Source organism: Doryrhamphus excisus, chromosome 7, assembly GCF_030265055.1.
Source record: "Doryrhamphus excisus isolate RoL2022-K1 chromosome 7, RoL_Dexc_1.0, whole genome shotgun sequence".
Classification (NCBI taxonomy): Eukaryota; Metazoa; Chordata; class Actinopteri; order Syngnathiformes; family Syngnathidae; genus Doryrhamphus; species Doryrhamphus excisus.
Genome location: NC_080472.1, coordinates 17,194,264 through 17,216,458, shown reverse-complemented (window position 1 = coordinate 17,216,458; position 22,195 = coordinate 17,194,264). Strand labels below are relative to the sequence as shown.

General features: G+C 40.8%; 1 protein-coding gene and 1 long non-coding RNA gene across 2 annotated transcripts; one reads left to right on the top strand and one right to left on the bottom strand.

Moving 5' to 3' along the window:
* Window positions 1–1,928: 1,928 nt before the first annotated feature.
* Window positions 1,929–6,235, bottom strand: ifrd1 (interferon-related developmental regulator 1). The gene is made up of 11 exons (XM_058078324.1): window positions 5,993–6,235; window positions 4,699–4,803; window positions 4,549–4,630; window positions 4,334–4,458; window positions 3,813–3,970; window positions 3,521–3,750; window positions 3,335–3,443; window positions 3,128–3,262; window positions 2,918–3,046; window positions 2,748–2,843; window positions 1,929–2,407 (listed from the first exon to the last, which is right to left on the bottom strand). The coding sequence occupies exons 1-11, from the start codon at window positions 6,021–6,023 to the stop codon at window positions 2,321–2,323; spliced, it is 1,287 nt and encodes a 428-aa protein (XP_057934307.1). The 5' UTR covers window positions 6,024–6,235; the 3' UTR covers window positions 1,929–2,320.
* A 1,118-nt stretch (window positions 6,236–7,353) lies between these two features.
* LOC131132573 (uncharacterized) lies at window positions 7,354–21,725 on the top strand. The gene is made up of 3 exons (XR_009130395.1): window positions 7,354–7,533; window positions 21,477–21,509; window positions 21,642–21,725. It is a non-coding gene; the product is annotated as an uncharacterized LOC131132573 (long non-coding RNA).
* Window positions 21,726–22,195: the final 470 nt, after the last annotated feature.

Here is a 22,195-nt window from a genome sequence, read left to right as displayed (position 1 = left end):
TAATTTGAAGCCGGGCTAATTAAATGGGATGAGCAGCATGTTGTGATAATGAGACGGTGAAAGCATCTTGAAGAGCTTGCCTTTTTACGGGAGCAGCAGCCAATCCAACTGGCGGCTTCCCACACTGATGAGCCCGCTCCACCAATCAAGTCGCTCATTCCGAGCCTTGGCAACAACCTCCGCGGCAAAGCAGAAACAGCAGTGTGATGTGTGTGTGTGTGTGTGTGTGTGTATGTGTGTGTGTGAGGGAGGGGGTTGTATTTGCACATGTGTATTGGCCTTGTCGTCTTCAGTGTTTGGCTTGTAACGTCTCGTATAAAATGTGTCTTCTGTGTGTGTGTGTCAGGTGACTGGCCTCACACACACACACACACACACACACATATGCGCGTGCACGTCCATGCGAGTAGCCTACTACATGATGACCTCATGGAATCCTTATGATTACAATCTATAGCTGCAAATGTTATTTATTTGGATTGTTTTAAAGCTACATGCACGCCAGTTTGATGCACACACACACACACACACACACACACGGGTGTGTGCTTGCATAATTAGAATCGAGCGGAACCTTCATCCAGATTGATTGTGGGAAGAACAGCTGACACATACATTAAGTGTCCAATATCTTGTCCAGTCATATTTCACCATCTTTATTCATCTTTTTCATTCATAATCCTTTCAAAAACTAAATACTTGTGTTTTTGATGTCAAATATGAATACATACATTCTGTATCTTTTTCTATACACTTTATTATTTAACTATTATATTAAAGTATATTATTTTAATGTATAATTTGATTAATAATTAAATTTAATTATTTTTAAAGTAAATCAAATAATATGCCTGTCATTAATCATTTATTCATATTAAATTTTTAATTAATAATTTTACATTATAAAAAATAAAAATAATTAAATATATTGTGGCATTATCTTTAGCATTTTTTTGCTATATCATAATGTAAAATATATTATTTATCATTCATAACAATATTTAAATGTGATTTTTTTGTGTGTAAAGATTTTTCGCCATAATTTTTACACAAATATTTTCTATTTTTTATTACGTTTTTAACAAATGTATTATATTTGAGCATTTATGTAAATGTTTAATTTGACATATTTTGAAAATGGGGGAGGCAATAACAGTTTTGCATGCTGGGCGTCATTTAACTTAATTTAAATGTGCATTAATAAAGGTGAAGTCATCACCTTATAAAGTACTGTACCGGTATCTAAACAGTTGCAGTTCTTTTCCTCACCACTGGGGGCACTCTACATTTATGCATTGCATATGGCTGCATGCTTTCATTTTAGTGTTTTATTTTGTGCTTGTATTTGAAATAAGAGTGTAACGTGTTATTTCCCCTCGGGAGACTGTAGAGGATTTTTCGAAACCTAAAAAAAATCTTAAAGTACATAAAAATAGTAATAGACATTCTGATTTATTAAAAAAGCCTAGGAATACTATGGCTTCGAATGGAAGGTGTGTGTGTGTGTGTGTCATCATCCGGAGAACAGTTGTCGGCCCTGATGGGGGTCCGCCATAGTCAGTGGCCCACATTAAGGCTGAAGCGGGGGGTGGGGTATGGAGAGGAAGGAGTGGGAGGTATGATTTGTGTGTATGTGTTCATGAGTGTGCACGACTTGATTTTGTATTCAAGACTCGAACTGCTTTACATATGGTTCATGTTGCATTATTATGATGAAGTATTACACACTTCTTACATACATCACTCGTGCTCACTTCCAATTGAAGACATGAGCAGTGTCAATGCAGCAGTTTAACTAAGTGGAGGAAAACTGCCCCCTCTTGGTCACAATTGGAATTGCACACACGTTCCTTACAGTGTATTGTATGAATGTAATGAGTTTTTTTTATATTCCCCATATTGGTCAACGAAATGCAAGAACGTGGCTCTTTTGCAGCTTTTCACCATATTTTTTATTTCACTGTAGTTTTACCTTTAGATCATACACCCAATGCAATTCATAAACACCAAATTCTACACAATTTGTGCAACTTAACACATATATTAATGAAAGAGGGGAGGGCTGGGGTGGGGGTAGCAGGGCACAAAACCAAAAATAAATACAGTTGAATTGAAGGTTAAGAGCAAGCCTAGAGGAAAGTATGTACAGTATGACAGTCAAGCGTGGTTGTACTTCGACATGTAGTGTGATCTATATTAAAAATGATGCATTTGTGTATGTGTACTTTAAAAACAGGTGTAGACACATGAGCACAAATTCTAATAATAAAGCAGGGGTGGCAGGGATGGGGGGGAGGGGCTTGAGGGGGGTGCTGGAATTTTAGAAGTCGCCCACGTCCGATCTCTTGTCCCTAAACTTGCTTCTGGCCTTGGTGCGGGCTTTGAACGCAGCAGAGTTGTGAAGATGCTGTCAAAAATAAAAAGGAGAGAAGGTCATGTAAGGGCAGGGTTCTCAAACTGTGGTACGGGAACCGCTGGTGGTATTCCCATCTCGTAGAGATATAACAGTGGGCAATTTCTGAAAAATTCATTTTTATTTACCACCTATTGCTACATTCTAATCTCCCAATTAGAAAATGGTACATAACAGGAGAGTGACAAATGAGTCATTGTTCGGACATAGCGAAAGGGTAGGATTAATTAATCTGCTTCTTCCTACTCCTTTTCAGACATGTTGAATTGTCAAAGTGTCAACATAATGCTCCTCAACTTATTATATTATATGCATATATGACTGTGTTCCATACCCTCTCAAAGCGGGAGATCTTCATGGCCTTTATTGTGGCGGAATCGACCAGCATGGGAGGTCCGAGTTGGAACACGTCTCTGATGAACTCATTAGCCTGTATTGGTGAAAGTTTACGTGTTAAGCCTCCGTTCTATGGCGTGGTTTTGTGGTATATAAACATGACCGTACCTGCAAGTGGTAATTCATCCCAGCACCCACAAACTCCCTGAAGGCATCATAGGTCCTTTTTCTAAGCCAGCTGTCGATGCTCATGCGTTCTGTCCCAAAGCGGATGGTCTCAGATTGGAAGTCGCCCTCCTAGAAAGGGGAAACGGTCAGAAATGTGCAATTTTTCCCTTTTACATGAAAGCAAGCAATCAAGATTTTCTTTAAAATCACCTCCACAGCCTTAAGGACGTCCCTAAACACGGAGCGCTGCTTCTTCTTATCCGTCTTGGCCCGATGCTTGTTGCAGTCTGTGGCCAGAGCACTCAGTTTGTCGCACAGCTCGTCCCAGTCATCAAACTCAAACTCCTAGAGAGGACATCTACAATAAGGGGAGTCTTGCAACAAAAGTTTGAGTACCTGGGTACTGAGAAAACTCACCGGGTCCATGTCTCTTGCTAGCTCGAAAAGCAGCGCTATGGTCTCGCCTGCTGCGATTCTCATGTTGACGTCGTCACTCTCCAGCAATCTTGGCAGCTTGGGCAGATGTCTTGAGGGAGAAGAAACGAGAAGGAATTCACAGAAAATGCACAAAAACACGGTGATGTTTCAGCTGCTGGGACATACTTGTGCAAGACGTCTTTAAGTTGGCTGGCCGTGCAGATGGTGAGCAGCAGGGCCCAGGACAGAAGAGCGTTGGTGTGCAGCTGGCTGGTGGGGGCGTTGACAGAAGGGCATGTACCATCAGCCCGAGCGTATGAGCGCGTGAAGAGGTTCTCGAAGCACTCCATGGTGGCACGCACGTCCAACACGTCATCTTCTGCCACTAAAGTACACAGGCCCAAACTCGTCGCCACCTAGAAGGCGACAGCGTCAGTGAATTCAGCGTGTTTAATTCTCGCCAAGAGCTGCGACTCACCGCCTGTCTGCCGAGAATGTTCGCCGAGGTGTCCGCAAGGATGTTTTTGAAAATGGGTTTGAGGGTCTTGAAGACCTCCTCGCTCTCGATGCCCGAGCCCAGCTGGATGCAGAGCAGGCAGGCCAAAGACGCTGCTGCTCGCTGCTCCTCACCTTTACCTGAAAAAGACAGCAAAGCCTTTGAGCCTTTGGTTTGCGCTACCTGAGGCTCAGAGCTAAACCAATTTATTCACATTTGTAGGCCACGTGCAACAAAATGTACATTTGTTTGTTATTTTTGGTTGATAATAGTTCTTCTACAGTGGCAGCCTGTTTAGGCAGTAAAAGCAAACTTGACGCTGCTCCGCTACCTTTCTTCAGACTGCGTTCGAAGCCATCTTGGTTAATATACTTCTTCTAGAGTGTTTCCTATATGATTTTATGACCGACTACTGAATACAAGGATATTGGCGCACTAGCATCCATCCATGGGCATGGCAGCCTGTGTAGGCAGTAAAAGCAACCTTGACGCTGCTCCGCTACCTTTCTTCAGACTGCGTTCGATGCTATCAGTGATTGTCATCCTTCTCTCCGAGATGAATTCATACAGGATGCGTGTGGCCATCGCCGTCTTCAGCCCGTCCATCGCCCCCTGTCTGGTCTTAGCACTGGAGGTTTGGATTGAAACAGGATACATCAAATGTTAATTGGGGCTAATGCATGGATGTTTAATGCATATTAATGAAGCAAACAAGTACCTCTTATCCACTGTGCTGTCAATGAACCCCTTGAGCTTGTACTGGAAATCCTCCTGGGCTGTGTCCTCATTGGCCTCTCCGCCTTGTACGATAAAAGCACTTTCAGTACTTTGGTACTTCAAGAAAAGAAAGCAGAGAAGCGAGGCCCACCTTCATCTGCGACACTGGTGTTATCACTGAAGCTGCTGCAATGACTGAGCGTCTCGACAGAGGCGTCCTCGTCGCTGAAGGGCTGCACGTTTCCATGCTGGCCCCCTAAAGGAAAAAAAAGTGCAAGGTTATTATTATGTAATATCAGTACAACACAGGTAGTGTAGCAAACACCACAGTTATCTAATCTCTTCCCGTATGCTGGTTTGCAGATTGTTGTCAGGGTCAAGGGCAACGTGCACTTTATTTACTTTTCTGTGCAAATGTAACTTGTTTACATGGACGGGTGTAAAAACGTGATGTGCACACGTGCAATCAAGACCAGTCTGTGTAATATTTTTGACATAAAGAAGTGACTGAGGCCATTTCAGTACACGTGGAAGGAACAGCTGATAGAGTAAAGGCGTGGGAGGGTCGATACAAATGTCTACAGTACCGATACCGAGTATAGGCGCGGTCATTTATGTATAGTTTACAAACGAGTCACCTCAAGGAAGTAATTAGATTATCAAAAGAAAAGGATATTTATCATTTTGTCGCTATCGTTACACATACCTTGTTAAATCAAAAGTTTATTAAAATAAAGGATCTCTCTTTGCAAATTTAAAAGGCAAATTCACAAAATAATTCGATCTTGTAAATCTCCAAGTAAAAATTGTCACTATCATCAATACCGCCGCTGTTTGTGTGGTATCTGATCAATACCAAAATTTGCAGTATCGTCCAGCCCAACTGAGGCCGCCTTCATCACGCCCAAAACAATCAACAAATGTCCGCAATCTCCTCCATTACATCACGGGGGCGTCATCCAACACCGGTCAACGCCTAAATCGACTGGAGGAAGTCACAAAATTTGGCCGTTTTAAAGTTCTAACTCGTCCCTTTTAGCGAGGGAGTCAAAAACAAACATGGACGTTAGCAAGTGGGCTAACGTTTACCGAGCAGGTTTGCTAACGGACGTTGAGGCACGATACAAAGGGAACGGTTACTGAAATTAAGAGTCCGGTTGTGTACGTTATACACATTTAAGATTATCAATGATATTTTTAATAAATAAACGTGAAAAACAAACGGCATATCGTCGTGTGTTGTCACGTTTTGACTGCTTTGTGTTAGCTGCTAGTTAGCCACAGAGCTATGTTTTGACGCATGTCGCGTCATATTTGTAGTCCGAGCTGGAGACACGTTCAATGCGTTTCAATGGCATCGCGTCCGCAAAAGTACTACAACTCCCATCAGCACAAAAGGGACAGAAAAACCAGCAAAGCCAGAATATCTGCAAGGCCGCACTCACCTCTGCCGCTCTTCTTCTTGGCCCTTCGCATTTTCTTTGTCAAAACAAAATATCTAGTTTGATCCAAAATCAGCCAATACACGACCAGCTTTTATTGTGTTGTCTCGCAAAGTGAAAATAGTCCCGCGGCACTGAGGAAAAAAAGGAATTGAAAGCGATCTTGGAGAAAGACTGTTGGCCGAGACGATACATTTTCCCTCACACGCCAGTGCTGAACACGTCACGCGTTCCGACCACTTTTTACCGGCATGGCTGACCAATCACGGAAGAGGAGCTCCGTCGCATGTATCCCCGCGTGACACACTCTGTGGGCGTCTCCTCTTACTGTACTTTTGCTCACATGGGCATGCTGTACTACTTGACATCTGTATATGTACTCACAATATTGCAAGTGCATTATCTTTAACTTTCATCCATAACTTTATTTGCTTATGTGGAATTGCACTACATCATACTAACATGTGTTTATAATATTCTGGGTACTATATAGATATAACAGGGGGGGCAGTCAGGGAGTCTGTATAAAAGGAATGCTGTCACGGTAACAATGCTGACAACAACCTGGAGCTTCAGGTTGTGCAGGGGTGTCAAAAGGCAGCCTGGCTATTTGGAGATGTTGCAGGGGGAATCCCTCATGACTGAAGGTCCTGTCTGTGTGGTAATGAGTGTCTTTTTCAACAAATGGGGCCCGCAGGACACTAGTTTGAGGTATGATATGAAAGTTTAATGTTAGTGCGGCCCGCGCAAGTTTGATATGGATGATGTATGGTAGCATGTACCCAGAAAAAATTATTACGTTTGATTAATGTTCATGTTAAAGGTTAAATAACTGTTAATAGTTATCCCCCCTATCCGTGTGGAAGTGGTAAAATTTTTGGCTATTTAAGTTTAAAGGAAATAACTTGAAGGCTACCGTTTAGGTCGCTAGCTCTCTAGTTTGCGAGTTAGCATGTGTCACAAGACCCTGCAGTTGCGCAATATGTTGTAAATAAAAAGAGTATAAATGTGACTATAGTCGTGTTTTGTCATGTCTACAGGGCTCTAATAATGCTTTGTTCATTTTAATCTGAAAAAAATAATTTGTCTACCCACCAACTATATGTGGTTTCTTAAGTTTTTATTATTTGCCGTTTTATTATTTATTATTATTATTTATTTATGACTGATTGATTGTCTTTATTCTTGATTTGTTTATTTATTTTTCATCTTATTTTGTGTAGAAAAATAAAAAGTAAGATATTTGAGAACAGTGGAATGTTTTATCAGAGCTTTTCTTGTAAAAAATTGGAACCAAGGCGAAGTTTTAAAAAAAAATTGTTTTTAATAAATGTGTTTGTTTTTTTTTTGAAAACCCAGTCTCACCCAGACCTGAGCTCCAGTGGCCCCCAAGTAAATTGAGTTTGAGACCCCTGTTCTAAAGGAATAACCTCACTCTTTTGGACCATCCTGCATCCAATCCAATTGGGAACATTTGGGAACAGATGGCAAGGGAAGTTTACTCGTCAGAGCCCCAGCTGGCTGGACCTTACATAATTGCACAGGTACGTCTTCCTTTCAGTCCTTCCCACGACACATCTGTGTGTGCTTCACACCATATCGGTATTCAAATGCAGGCGTCTGAAAATCACCCTTTTTCATTTTTATGCATTTTTTAAAGCTTTCAATATGATATTCCTTTTTAAATGCATGCACACCTATTTCCATGTGTTATTTAACAGCATACAGTTGACTATCAAGACACTCAACTGAGGCAGCAACAAGGCCTCTGTAAAACTCTATTAGCCACTAGGGGGAGCCATTCTGTTTGAAATTCAACAGTCTACTCCAATAAGAGCAAATGTAATTCCCATCAATATTTTTCTGTGATACTTAAGTAACCTTGTCAGCAGGAGAGTGCCATGCAACCCTGTTAGATTGCCTTAAAAGCATAGAGAAGCAGCCATTGTCTGTTTTTATTTTAAGTAACAGGAAGTGTAAAAGGAAAAAAAAAAGAGTGTGGAGGATCACCTGCCAGGGAAGTACAGAGGGGCCCAGTGTAATCATCACTCAGCATGCACCGCACGGTGCACCAGTGGGCACAGCCCGATCAACTTGATGCCACAGGAATACAGATGATCGTCAAAGTAGCGAGCTGACAGCAGACGATAGAGGCCGTCTGAATATTCATGGGCAATGCTGCTTATTAATAAATATTTCATAAAGTCCCGCAATGACGAGATGAGGATGCACAGGCTGCTAGGGGATAAATAGTGAAGCCTGAAGGATCTCCTGATGGAGATGATGAGACGTTGAAAGAAAGCAACTCTCATTTGTTGTCCTTTGTAACAATGAGTAAGCATTTAGGATGTCAGCGAGCGTTTATGTCATTTTCTAATGCATGATGTTTACTGCCAACTAGCCAAAGATCCTCTATTTGCCAACAGCGCTCTTCCTGCTGTTTTTAAGAATCTAGAACTAAAACGCTAGTCAAAGATCCTCTGCGATAGAAACTCCCTGCTCTTTTTGGGGAAAGTACTGCAAAATGCTGGTCAAAGATTGACTTAATGATGGAGTGCTGTGGTGTTTTTAAGTATCTTCTGAAACTTTTGTCAAAGATCCGTTATATGACAATAGTACACTGCTGTTTTTGGGAATCTAAAACAAAAACGCGAGACAAAGATCTTCAATATGACAGAAGCACACTTTTTAAGGACATACTTACAGAATACTAGTCAAAGATTCTCTATATACAAAAATGCTTTGCTGTTTTTTGGGGTTTTTTTCACAAATGTGTGCTTTGTTTTTAAGGATCAGTTTTTAAGGATCATCTTTGACCAAAGATATGCATCTTTGGTCAAAGATTCACTATATAACACGAGTGTTCTGCTGTGTTTTGAAATTGACAGCAAAAATGCTAGTCAAAGATCTCCTCCACAAGAGCACTCTGCTGTTTTTGTGGACCTACCGCAAAAATGTTTGTCAAAGTTCTTCTACATGTTCTACATGTTCTACTCTGCTCTTTTTAAGTATCACCTACAAAAACTCTTGTCAAAGTATACTTCTGTTTTTGAGAATCTACCACAAACACTCACTGCTGTTTTTAAGGATAACTTGTGAAAATCTGGTCAAAGATCCGCAATTTGCTGTTTTTAGGGATCTACAGCAAAAACGCCAGTAAACGATCTACAGTACTCAATAACTTTTTTTGAGGATGCACTTGCAAAAATCCTAGTCAAAGATCCTCTGAAGGATAGAAACCCTCTGCGGTTTTTAGGAATCTACTCCCAAAATATTCATCAGAGATCTTCTGGCTTGAAGAATCACCTGCAAAAACTCTTTTCAAATATTAACAATGACAATAAGTACTCTGTAGTTTTTCGGACTCTACAGCAAAAATGCTCTGCTGTTTTTAATTTTTGCTGTTTGATTCTTGATTTGATTCTTGATCCACTATATGGCAAGACTGCTTTGCTGTTTTTGAGGACCCACTGAAAAAAATGCTAGTCAAAGATCCACTGTATGATAGGGACCTTTTGCTATGCGAACACTGTGCTGTTTTTAAGGATCAGCTGTGAAAACTCGGGTCAGAGATCGGCACCCTGCTGTTTTTTAGGATGTTAAAAATTCTAGTCAAAGATCCTCTGTATAACAGGAACAATCTCCAAAAATGCTAGTAAAAGATCGACTCTGTGCTAACGGTGCTCTGCTGTTTTTAAGGATCACCTGCAAAAATGCTAATCAAACACTTTTTCGTTTATTGATTTTCGATTGCTTATCCTCATGAGGGTCGCGGGGGGTGCTGGAGCCTATCCCAGCTGTCTTTGGGCGCGAGGCGGGGTACACCCTGGACTGGTGGCCAGCCAATCACAGGGCACATATAGACAAACAACCATTCACACTCACATTCAAACGCTTTTTGAGGAAGAAAAATCCTTGTGATGCAAACCATAGCGCTATGCAGAATGGTTCATTCAAGGTTAAACGGACACACTTGAAATTAAAATGACATCATTTTCTCATCCTCTGCCATTCTTGAACGCCACTCACAACTTTCAGTCTCCTGTTGCGTATTCATTCTCCATCGTCTCTTCATCCTTCCGATGGGGAGGACAGAGGCCTTTGTCCACATGCTCCAACGCGCCACGCCCTTCCACCGTGATTCCCGACGTGGATTTTAATTGATCAAAGGCGGTGGAGGCGGCGGGGGGTCGGTAGGAAGGTCGGTCAAAAAGCCTCCAACTCTGCTCTCGCCTTTTCATCTCCACTTCAGTCAAACTCCCGGTGCTGCAAATGATTTCATTAGAGGGGTGTGCATATATTTACGAAAGTTCCTTATTTTTTGTGTTTAACTTAAAAGGTCATCAATCTGCGATGAGTGCCTTCTGCGTTCAGGCTTATCTCGGTCCTCCTATGTGCAAAATCCATGAAACCCCCGGAGGTGCACACAGAGATGATAAGCTATTGCCAAGCATCCATCTGATTAAGTAGATTAAAGCACATTGATAGTTCCTCGTGACCTCATTACCTGCAGAAACAAATGGCCTATTGCTTATTGGGCTCCCCTAGTGAGTCCCATTTTGCTCACTTTGAGTAAGTAGACAATTGGTTCTGTTCCATTTCCTCCAAAAAAAAAAAGCCCCCATTCCTATTCAAGGAATGTCCTTCCTCTTCTGTGGTTTCTTACACGACCAGTTCATTTCCAACGCAATGATCAGAATCATAATTTTACCCATTAACGCCTCAGCTGTGCATACAAATCAGAGCGACAGAGGCTGTTAAAGACGTACAAGTACAAATTCAGTGCGGGTGAAGTGGCGACAGGGCCTTCGGGGGTAAATCCATGCGCTTTGTGAGAGGTTATAAGGACGGCCTCTGTGCCCTACAGCTGCATTTAACATACAGGAGAAGGCCAGCACTGAGTTTATTTTGGACAGCGCCTGGATTGTTCCGTCACAGGGTTGGCCATAAAATGTGAACGCGGCACTTTTGCGAAGCGGAATCACAAATCATGGCACGTCAAAGCAAAGCAAAACGGCTGTCCATAAAAAAAAAAAAAAATGACACACTGATGGACATGTGTGGCTAAAATAAGACAAAACGCAGACAAGATGGCTCCAAGTTTCTTAAGTCCGGGATTCACTCAGTAAGGCTCGGTAAAGACCAATAAGTAGACCAGTTCCTTTATTACCAAAGGTATTTTTTAGACCAAATGTTTCAATGTGTGTTCAATTATTATTAAATGATGCTAAAAATGCATGAGCAAAATACATTTGTTTAAACATTTAATACTAATAATTTATAATAATTATGAAAAATCTGTGTGGTTACGCGCAGACCTCACAGCTAGGAGACCCGGGTTCAATTCCACCCTCAGCCATCTCTGTGTGGAGTTTGCATGTTCTCCCCGTGCATGCGTGGGTTTTCTCCGGGTACTCCGGTTTCCTCCCACATTCCAAAAAAACATGCTTGGTTAATTGGCGACTCCAAATTGTCCATAGGTATGAATGTGAGTGTGTGGTTGTTTGTCTATATGTGCCCTGTGATTGGCTGGCGACCAGTCCAGGGTGTACCCCACCTCTCGCCCAAAGACAGCTGGAATAGGCTCCAGCACCCCCGCGACCCTTGTGAGGAAAAAGCGGTAGAAAATGAATGAATGGCCACTCCATTTGTCCAATTGTCCAATTTTCTCCAATTGTCCATTACATTAAAAGTGGACTGTGCGTAGTACCCTGAGGGACTCCTGACGGGAGTATCGTCCTGCCCATCTACTGCATTGAAATCACATTGATTTTTAGTTACATTGAAATTTCAATGTTGTTTTATTGGTCACATGTAATTGAAATACAATTGGAATTGTCTTGACCTATGGTTATGAAATCAACGTTATTCAAATGCAAACATTGTCCGACACTGATTCAATGAGCTAACATTGAAACGTTAATTAAATTTCCACGGGGCCAAATAAAGTTGCCAGTGTCAGCGATTTGATGGGAAACACTAACCTTGCCTTTTCTGCATGTAAAAATATATTTTTCTTCATATTTTTGGGTGTGGCTGCACGGTGGACTAGTGGTTAGCGCGCAGACCTCACAGCTAGGAGACCTGGGTTCAATCCCACCCTCTGGAGTTTGCATGTTCTCCCAGTGCATGCGTAGGTTTTCTCCGGGTACTCCGGTTTCCTCCCACATTCCAAAAACATGCTAGGTTAATTGGCGACTCCAAATTATCCATAGGTATGAATGTGAGTGTGAATGGTTGTTTGTCAATATGTGCCCTGTGATTGGCTGGCCACCAGTCCAGGGTGTGTGCCCCGCCTCTCGCCCGAAGACAGCTGGGATAGGCTCCAGCACCCCCCTGCGACCCTCGTGAGGATAAGCAGTAGAAAATGAATGAATGAATGAAAAATCACATACACTTCCAGGTTTTGTGTCACATGACTATACAGTTTATACCTGATTGGCTGGCTCTGAGACGACTCAGTTGTAATTTTCCGCAGGCGTATATGTCCATTTTTTCTTGAATGTATTTGTACAGAATTTTAAAACACTTAATTTTCGCAGATTTAATATTTAATATTTAAACACATGCTTTTGTTTACACATTTTTCCTCATGGAATTGTGAGCATCAAGTCATGCAAAAAAAAAGAAACCAAATAACTCTCATACTCAGTATGTTGTGGCCGGTGTAGTTGGCACACAAAGATGCAGGGACACCGGCAAAGTAGACCTTAGTTGGCGTTGCTTGGCAACTCTCTAGGCCACAAAGAGGGGGAAGTTTGGCACTGATTAATATCTTATATAAGCACAGGTTGCATAAGGCCACAAAGTAATAGAAACTGTGTGAAATTCAGGTAGGTACATCCACAAAATAAAGGTTGCTAATGGTTTTGTTTACACGGAGCACGCTTAGCAAAGTTCCATTGCGTCCATCACATGTGATGGTGATATTTGGCGTGTAATAGGTCACCACCCACTGTGCTCTGCAGGGGTGGAGCCTACTGAAGCCATGGGAACCTCCTGTGAACTTGCCGCCAGGCTTGGTGGTGGTTGGGGGGGAGGGGGGGGGGGGTAAATATGGACTCACGGGTGCCCGATATAGAATAGAGAGTGCAGGATATTTAATACAGCTCTTTCCATTGTACACATGTACAGATCAAAACAATGCTGAATGATACTGAGTGGTTAGGCCACACAGCTAGGAGACCTGAGTTCGATTCCACGCTCGGCCATCTCTGTGTGGAGTTTGCATGTTCTCCCCGTGCATGCGTGGGTTTTTGTCGGTTTCCTCCCACATTCCAAAAACATGCTAGGTTAATTGGCGACTCCAAATTGTCCATAGGTATGAATGTGAGTGTGAATGGTTGTTTGTCTATATGTGCCCTGTGATTGGCTGGCCACCAGTCCGTCGGGAAAGTAAGTATTACATGTTATCATGAATGCGCCTGTTAGTTTACGGTGACAGGATGGTCTTAAAACCATAAAATATTGTTGGAGGTAGGCTGCACGGAGATCGAGTGGTTAGCGCGCAGACCTCACAGCTAGGAGACCCGAGTTCAATTCCACACTCGGACATCTCTGTGTGGAGTTTGCATGTTCTCCCCATGTTCTCCGGCTACTCCAGTTTCCTCCCACATTCCAAAAACATGCTAGGTTAATTAGCGACTCCAAATTGTCCATAGGTATGAATGTGAGTGTGAATGGTTGTTTGTCTATATGTGCCCTGTGATTGGCTGGCCACCAGTCCAGGGTGTACCCCACCTCTCGCTCAAAGACATCCGGGATAGGCTCCAGCGACACTCGTGAGGATAAGCAGTAGAAAATGAATGAAGATCCATACCCAAACAACAGGGGGTGCTATAATCTACAAGCTGAAGCTTTATCATTGTCGTTGCTGGAAAAGGCAGCATACAACTGCAGAGTAGAAACATTCATTCATTCATTTTCTACCGCTTTTTCCTCACGAGGGTCGCGGGGGGTGCTGGAGCCTATCCCAGCTGTCTTCGGGCGAGAGGCGGGGTACACCCTGGACTGGTCGCCAGCCAATCACAGGGCACATATAGACAAACAACCATTCACACTCACATTCATACCTATGGACAATTTGGAGTGGCCAATTAACCTAGCATGTTTTTGGAATGTGGCAGGAAACCGGAGTACCCGGAGAAAACCCACGCATGCACGGGGAGAACATGCAAACTCTACACAGAGATGGCCGAGGGCGGGGACCGAACCCTGGTCTCCTAGCTGTGAGGTCTGCGCACTAACCACCAGACCGCCGTGCCGCCCCAGAGTAGAAACAGAAAAAGGAAATAATAAACCAAAAAAAATCATGACAAAAGCTGAGAATTGTAGTCACGGCTGTGGGCGGTATGTAAATGAGTGTGTGAAAGATTATTATTATTATTATGATTATTAAATATCACCACCGCATGCCACAAAGAAAGAAGGCAAAGATGAGCGTGTTTCATTTCATTTCTGTGTCATATCTCTACCCCCAACCTACCTTTGGAAAATTCCTGCAGAATTCATAATTTTGCTACACCCCCCCCTCACCAACTCGTCCTCTATGATTCCATGTGGGTAATGTATGCAGGCAGGAATAACATCAAAGATACATAGAGCGTATTTATGTGTGCACATGCATGTGAAGCTGCTAAAAGTGCCATGAACAAGCCCCAGGCTAAAGGGCGGGGCCAATTTAAATATGTTTTGCAGTCTGAGGCTAATGAAAACTTCAATCTTCAAGGATTGGATGTGATCAGTTTGGAGAAGAGTCATGTGGGACGGCTGCAGTGCTGCAGTGGTAGAAGATATACCAAAATAACACCCCCACAGTAGCTCCAATCCATCCACACATGATAATGCTCAGGTTTGATTGACACTGTCAGAGAGGTATGGGAATGAAGCGCTTCTTTCTTTCCCACCTGTCTTTATTTCCTCCACACGGTACACCCCCTCATTTGTACTCCAACATGGCTTCTTCTAGAAAAACAAAAGGCCAACACGTTGGGATTTAAACAGCCGGCCTGACATTTGCACGATGAGTTTTTTTTTTTTTCCATCACTTTGCTGCAGACCAACCCATCTATCTGTCAGTGTCATAATCCGCCACCTTTTTCTCGCTTTTTCTTTCTTTGCCTCTTCTTGAATTTTTTATGTTGCCCGCTGTGTGTGCACGGCAGCTTTAAAGAAAAAAAAATGTTCAAGTCACTGTGGGGGGTTATCTGAGTAAAACACGGCGTGGCTCCCAGTCAGCATTTACATTCCCTGCACTGGTTTTCATTATCAGTGTGGCCAATTTAGCCAATGTTCTGACCCCTCCAGGAATTAGCGACACATCTGGAGACCTTTGGGGGCTCAGACGTGAAAACACATGTTTCTTAAACCTGGGTGATGCTTCTGTGTCGACACTGATGGAGCTGTCAAGCCTTGTTTAGCTCTTAGCCAGGATTAAGTGTCTGACTTGCCATTCTCTCCCCAACCACTGGGGGCAGTGTGTTCCGCTGTCTGAAAAATGAAAGGGGCGAATGGTTAATGTTTTCATTTTATTTGGACATTTGGCATACATACAATTTCACATGTCCAAAAGGAGTAGCAGAGTGTATTATTAATGTTTTTTGACAATACTTCACAAATTAGTTTTTCAGAATATTATGACTTTATTCCCATAATATCGTAACTTTTAACTCAAGCTAAATTTCCCCCCCAAATATTAATTTAGTTTGTTTTGCTTGTTTGCCATAATGTTACACCTTTAAAAATGGTGCATTTTTTTCCTTTAATATTTCAACTCTATGCTACTACAGTAATGGTAATGGTAATGGTTTAATTTCATTTGAACATGCGTCAGATTACAATTGAATGCATCACATAATCAGTTCACAGTTCCACATGTCCAAAAGGAGTAGGAAGAAGCAAAGCTTATTAAATCCTACCCCTCCATCTGGTACTTTTACGATTAGTAACTGTTATATTTGTTCACTTCCTGCTTTCTGTAATACAGTTTAAAGTTTTTGTTTTTGTTTTTTTTAAATTAATTTTGTAATTTTTTGTCCTGTACCAAAGTACGAGGTGATATGACCATCCAATGACATAATGGGTACCATAGTAACTGTCAATATAGTGATATATATAGCACATCATGACCCACAGAGTGACATTAGTTTTCGTCATATTATGATGTCATGTTATTCTCAGAAAATTGTGAGAATTTGCTTCATATTTTGACTTTATTATTGTAAAATTATAGCTGTTTTTTATGTTTTTATTTAAACTTTCTTCTTGTGATTTTCCCTACTTGTGATTATGACTTTATTCTCAAAGTATAATGACTTTATTGCCAAAATATTTTGACTTTATTCCTGTAACATTATAACTTTTTCTGTATTTAGTTTTGTTCATTTTTCATAAATATATGACTTTCTTTCTTTCATCGACTAAAATTATGCTATTTTTTTCTCACAATATTACATTATTCTCATAACATTTTTTGTCCTAATACTTTGACAAAAGTCTTGTAAAATTACTGCAGATTTTTTCCATTATTTCTGCTATTTTTATTTATTTTTGTTTAGTTATTTTTGCTAAATTCTGCGTTTAGAATATGCCGCAGTAACAAATGATGCTTTTTGCCATAACAAGAGAGTGTGGAATGTCCTGTTATTCATCATCTTGTTGACTATCCGGAACAAGACATTCATCATCATTATTACAATACAAATGATGACTGAGCTAATCGCATAAGGAAGGAAACGGCAGATTGTGATCACGGCCATGATTTCATTAACCAAACATGACTTCCATGTTCACCAAACATAATAAAATTCAGATCATGGCAAGATGTTTGTAATATTTTGCCCTCGCTGACTTTAAAGCGAGCATATGCTTTAGTAATTACACTTGATGTTTGTTTGTGCATCAATTCACGAGCTGACTAGGGTTCAAATGTTATATGTTATTAGTGAGGCCCCGGGACTCGAACCACAAAGCCCTAAAATGTTCAACTCGCAGCACAGCCTGTAGGTGTTGTGGTTAGTGACACCGACACCCACAGACCATGCGCTGATGGAAGAGGTTCAGCAGAAAAGAGCTGTGCGTGTGTGTGTGAGGTTTTTTTTTTTTTAGCACGAATGAGTAAGACTATGACTAAAACGCAAAATGTTGCCCGCTTGTGCGAGCGCTGCTCATTCCACAAAAGGAAACCACATGATTCAGGGTTACTTTCTTTATGGTATATACTGTATCCTTGCCCTTATGTACATTTTAGTACACTTCGGCAAGAGTACTGTGTTTAAAATGCCTAATCGTCTTATATTTGTATTAAATTTATTTATGAAATCGATTATCGGTAATTAAAAATAATAAAGAAAACCTATTACAGTGCCTGGACATAAGAAAATATTTTTTTCTATATCTGCCTTCATAATAATGACTCTGGCAAAGTATGACTTTGAACAGTAATGCATTAATAATGATAGACCAATCATGCAAACACATCCTGGTTGCACCTGATTGGTCAAAAACTCATGTTTTCATTTCACATTCTAGGATTATTCGACCAATATGAATATTTTAGAAAAGAATGCAAATGCTTATCGCATAAAAAAAGTATTATTTGTTCTGAAAGTTTGGACGAAAACCCGAGTGTACCAAAACCGAGGCAATATTTTCCATGAAAAATAATAAAAATTCGATTAATCCATTCCAGACACCCCAAAATTCATTCATTCATTCATTTTCTACCGCTTAGCCTCACAAGGGTGGAGCCTATCCCAGCTGTCTTTGGGCGAGAGGTGGGGTACACCCTGGATTGGTGGCCAGCCAATCACAGGGCACATATAGACAAACAACCATTCACACTCACATTCATACCTATGGACAATTTGGAGTCGCCAAATAACCTAGCATGTTTTTGGAATGTGGGAGGAAACCGGAGTACCCGGAGAAAACCCACGCATGCACGGGGAGAACATGCAACGACAACGCTAAAGCTTCAGCTTGTAGATTATAGCACCTCCTGTTGTTTGGGTATGGATCTTCATTCATGATGAAGTGAGGATACTGCTTATCCTCACGAGTGTCGCTGGAGCCTATCCCTGATGTCTTCGAGCGAGAGGCGGGGTACACCCTGGACTGGTGGCCAGCCAATCACAGGGCACATATAGACAAACAACCATTCACACTCACATTCATACCTATGGACAATTTGGAGTCACTAATTAACCTAGCATGTTTTTGGAATGTGGTAGGAAACCGGAGTAGCCGGAGAACATGGGGAGAACATGCAAACTCCACACAGAAATGGCCGAGGGTGGAATTGAACCCTGGTCTCCTAGCTGTGAGGCCTGCGTGCTAACCACTTGTTCACTGTGCAGCCACACCCAAAAATATGAAGAAAAATATATTTTTACATGCAGAAAAGGCAAGGTTAGTGTTTCCCATCCTCTTTGTCAAATCGCTGACACTGGCAACTTTATTTGGCCCTGTGGAATTTGAATTAACGTTGCAACGTTAGCTCATTGAATCAGAGTCGGACAATGTTGATTCGGTTTGCATTTGAATAACGGTGATTTTATAACCATAGATCAAGACAATTCCGATTGTATTTCAATTTCATGTGACCAATAAAACAACGTTGAAATTTAAAAGTAACTAAAAATCACTGTGATTTCAATGCGGTAAATGGGCGGGACGATACTCCGTCAGGAGTCCCTCAGGGTACTACGCACAGTCCACTTTTAATGTAGCAACAACCATACGATTGGGAAATATTGATGTTAAAAATACTTGACAGTACCATCACTTTGAACAAAATCATACTAAATTTCATAGAAATTAGTCTGCTATAGACATTCCTTATGCTAGAGAAGTATGATTTGGAATTATATAAATTCCCATTCTCCACCCTAGCATGTCGTCATATCTTATGTATATTAATAAGCATGCTGTACATGTGGGTCAGTAGGTATAGCAGGGACAGTTTGCCAAGGATTTGCTTTCAACGTGATAAAGATGGAGCCATTTATGACTGCCATCTGTCCAGCATGTGTGTATGTGGTAATACACTTGCAGGCACAATCATGTTTTCAGTATCGGGTTGTGGAGGGGGGTCCAGGTGGTTGTATACTGTAATTTTGCACCCACAGAGTGCAACAGCATGGGGCATGTGGGAGCTCAGCAAAGCCCCCACAGAGCACGTGAGTCATAAAAACGCACGCAATCTGGACGTCCGTGTCAGCAAGCTAAAAAAAATAATGACTTTTAAGTGGTAATATGACACAAGTGAAAGCACTTGGCCGATCGGGTGCTGTTTCTCATACAAATGAATGTCCAAACCACAAATCTGACACGAACTGGTCATTTCTTCCTGTTTATTATAAGTCCCACAGAAAAAAAAGATGGTGTTTTCCACCACTTCTGCTTTCCGCTTAAAAAAAAAAAACACTCCGTCGTAAGCTTGAAGCGACACTAAAACATGTGATCTAGGAATCATTTAATATGTTTTAATAGCGCAGAAGGCTTAAGATAATCCCACATGAGCGCCTCTTAGACTTAACATAGTTGTAAAGTGGGGCAAGTATAGGTCGGTTATTACACCTATTGGAAATAACAGAGGTCATCATCATGTTGCAGAAGAGTGGAAAAGACTTCCTTAACCCTTAGATGCACGAGTGACTGGACCCCACACTCTTCCATAAGTGGGTCAAAAATTACCCATACTAGAATCAATGCGTTTTTATGCCAATTTTGCCATTTTGGTTAGGAATAATCACTTGTATCATATTTAGTATTATATTTAGGACCACACAGCTAGTTATAAAGTAGGCAAATTTGTTGATAATACAGTCATGAAAGACACATACACAATATTGTATGAAGATAATACTTGTTGTATTAGCACTTTATGTGTAAAATAATCTGATATAGTCTGTGTGGTCTACAGTTAATTTATTCCTGATAGCCAACGTTGATAAGAATCGAAGGTTCCTATTGGATTCCATAGAAAATGCATGCGGGTCATTTTTGACCCACTTATGGAAGGTTGGGGTAGTAACGCAAAAACAAAAAATTCTTAAAATGTATAAAAGGTAAGTTAAAAATGTGATATGATAGCAAAAACATGTTTTTTTTTATGAATACCCGAGAATATGAAATGATGAAAAATTTTCATTATGAAGATATTTGAAGAAAACAACCTGACCGGGTCATTTTTGACCCACTTATGGAAGGTTGGGGTAGTAACACAAAAACTAAAATTTCTTAAAATTTATATAATTAAAACATTTTTATAAATGGTATGATAGCAAAAACATGTTTTTTGAGGAATACCTGGAATATGAAATTATGAAAATTTTTCATTACGAAGATATTTCAAGAAAACAACCTGACCGGATCATTTTTGACCCACTTATGCATCTAAGGGTTAAAATGTTGGAAGCACAAAAATGTCCAAAATGACTTCCTAAGATGAATAATGAAGATTTATTTACTTTAAAGCCCATCCCAGGTTGATTGATCAATGAATTCATGAAGCTCTCGTGACAAATCAAAGCTCTGAGACGTTTATGGGAGAAGCTGCGGTAGATAAGACAGGAAGGAAAGGGAAGTCCTACGTCTTTAATTCCCCCAAAATGAACCGCTTAAAGTGTCAGAAAATGTTGAAATATGGAAAACTACTGAATATTCTTGGTCTAACATTATTTCTCCCAGTGTTGGACGCATGTGTCGAAAGACTCACCAGCTCATGTGACCATTAATGAGCTTCTGTGGGTGGATTACATACTTAGAAGGTATTACACATGATATACAGCAGGGGTCTAGTTTGAGACACTAGTTTGAGGCCCCCGCCTTGATATGAAAGTTTAATGTTAGTGCAGCCCGCGCAAGTTTGATATGGATGCTGTATGGTATCATGTACCCAGAAAAAAAATATTACGTTTGATTAATGTTCATGTTAAAGGTTAAATAACTGTTAATAGTTATCCTCCCTATCCGTGTGGAAGTGGTAAGTTTTTGGCTATTTAAGTTTAAAGGAAATAACTTGAAGGCTACCGTTTAGGTCGCTAGCTCTCTAGTTTGCGAGTTAGCATGTGTCACAAGACCTTGCAGTTGCGCAATATGTTGTGAATAAAAAGAGTATAAATGTGACTATAGTCGTGTTTTGTCATGTCTACAGGGCTCTAATAATGCTTTGTTCATTTTAATCTGAAAAAAATAATTTGTCTCCCCACCAACTATATGTGGTTTCTTAAGTTTTTATTATTTGCCGTTTTATTATTATATTTATCGATTACTGATTGATTGATTTTCTTTATTCTTGATTTGTTTATTTATTTTTCATCTTATTTTGTGAAGAAATATAAAAATTAAGATATTTGAGAACAGTGGAATGTTTTATCAGAGCTTTTAATGTAGAAAATCAGAACCAAAGCACTGAAAAAGTTTGTATATTTTTCTGTTTTTAATAAATGTGTTTTTTTTTTTTGGAAACCCTAATGCGGCCCAGCCTCACCCAGACCCTAGCTCCAGTGGCCCCCAGGTAAATTGAGTTTGAGACCCCTGATATATAGCAAAAGGACAAGTATTTTCTAACTCTAAAATACTGTAAATGTGCATACAGATCACTAAGAAAATCCATTATGTTTTTTTAAGGCTATATTTATCCTTGTAGGTGAGGATGTGGCCTGCTGTGTCCAAGCTTGGGGGAAGTTTACGCTGAATTCCCCCCATCCGACCCGCACTTCCTGCTATGAGCCAGCTCAACAGGTAGTGATGTCTCCAAAAAAAACATGTTTTATGTCAAATTTAACCATTTCTTTACCCACAGGAAACTGATACACTGCCACCAATAGAAGTATACAGAAGGAGTCCCTCAGGGTACTATGCATAGTCCACTTGTAACGTAACTTCCACCATACGATTGCAAAAAAATATGTTTTCAGTTGTTTTTATAGCTGCAGAATACTTGACAATACCATCACTAATTTAGTTTTGTGTTGTTTATATTTGTTTTTGATTCACGAGTAAAACATCGCCACTAATTACACCACCTTTGCTTCCCCAATTGTTGAATCTGCATGAATTCTTCCCATCCTACCTGCACTTCCTGTTGTTCGGACAATCTACAGGTATCAATGTCTCCAAATATGCATACATTTTAATCAATGACCTGTTTCTTTTCCCACATGAAGCTGCTAGACTGCCACCATTAGGGATACACACAGT

What these genes read in the sequence shown, in the direction of transcription:
- ifrd1 (XM_058078324.1), bottom strand. Translation starts at nt 6,023, where the DNA reads ATGCGAAGGGCCAAGAAGAAGAGCGGCAGAG. An exon ending in CACCAGTGTCGCAGATGAAG is followed by an intron (nt 4,631 to 4,698) that starts GTGGGCCTCGCT and finishes TTATCGTACAAG; the next exon opens with GCGGAGAGGCCAATGAGGAC. An exon ending in GGATGAATTACCACTTGCAG is followed by an intron (nt 2,844 to 2,917) that starts GTACGGTCATGT and finishes TCACCAATACAG; the next exon opens with GCTAATGAGTTCATCAGAGA.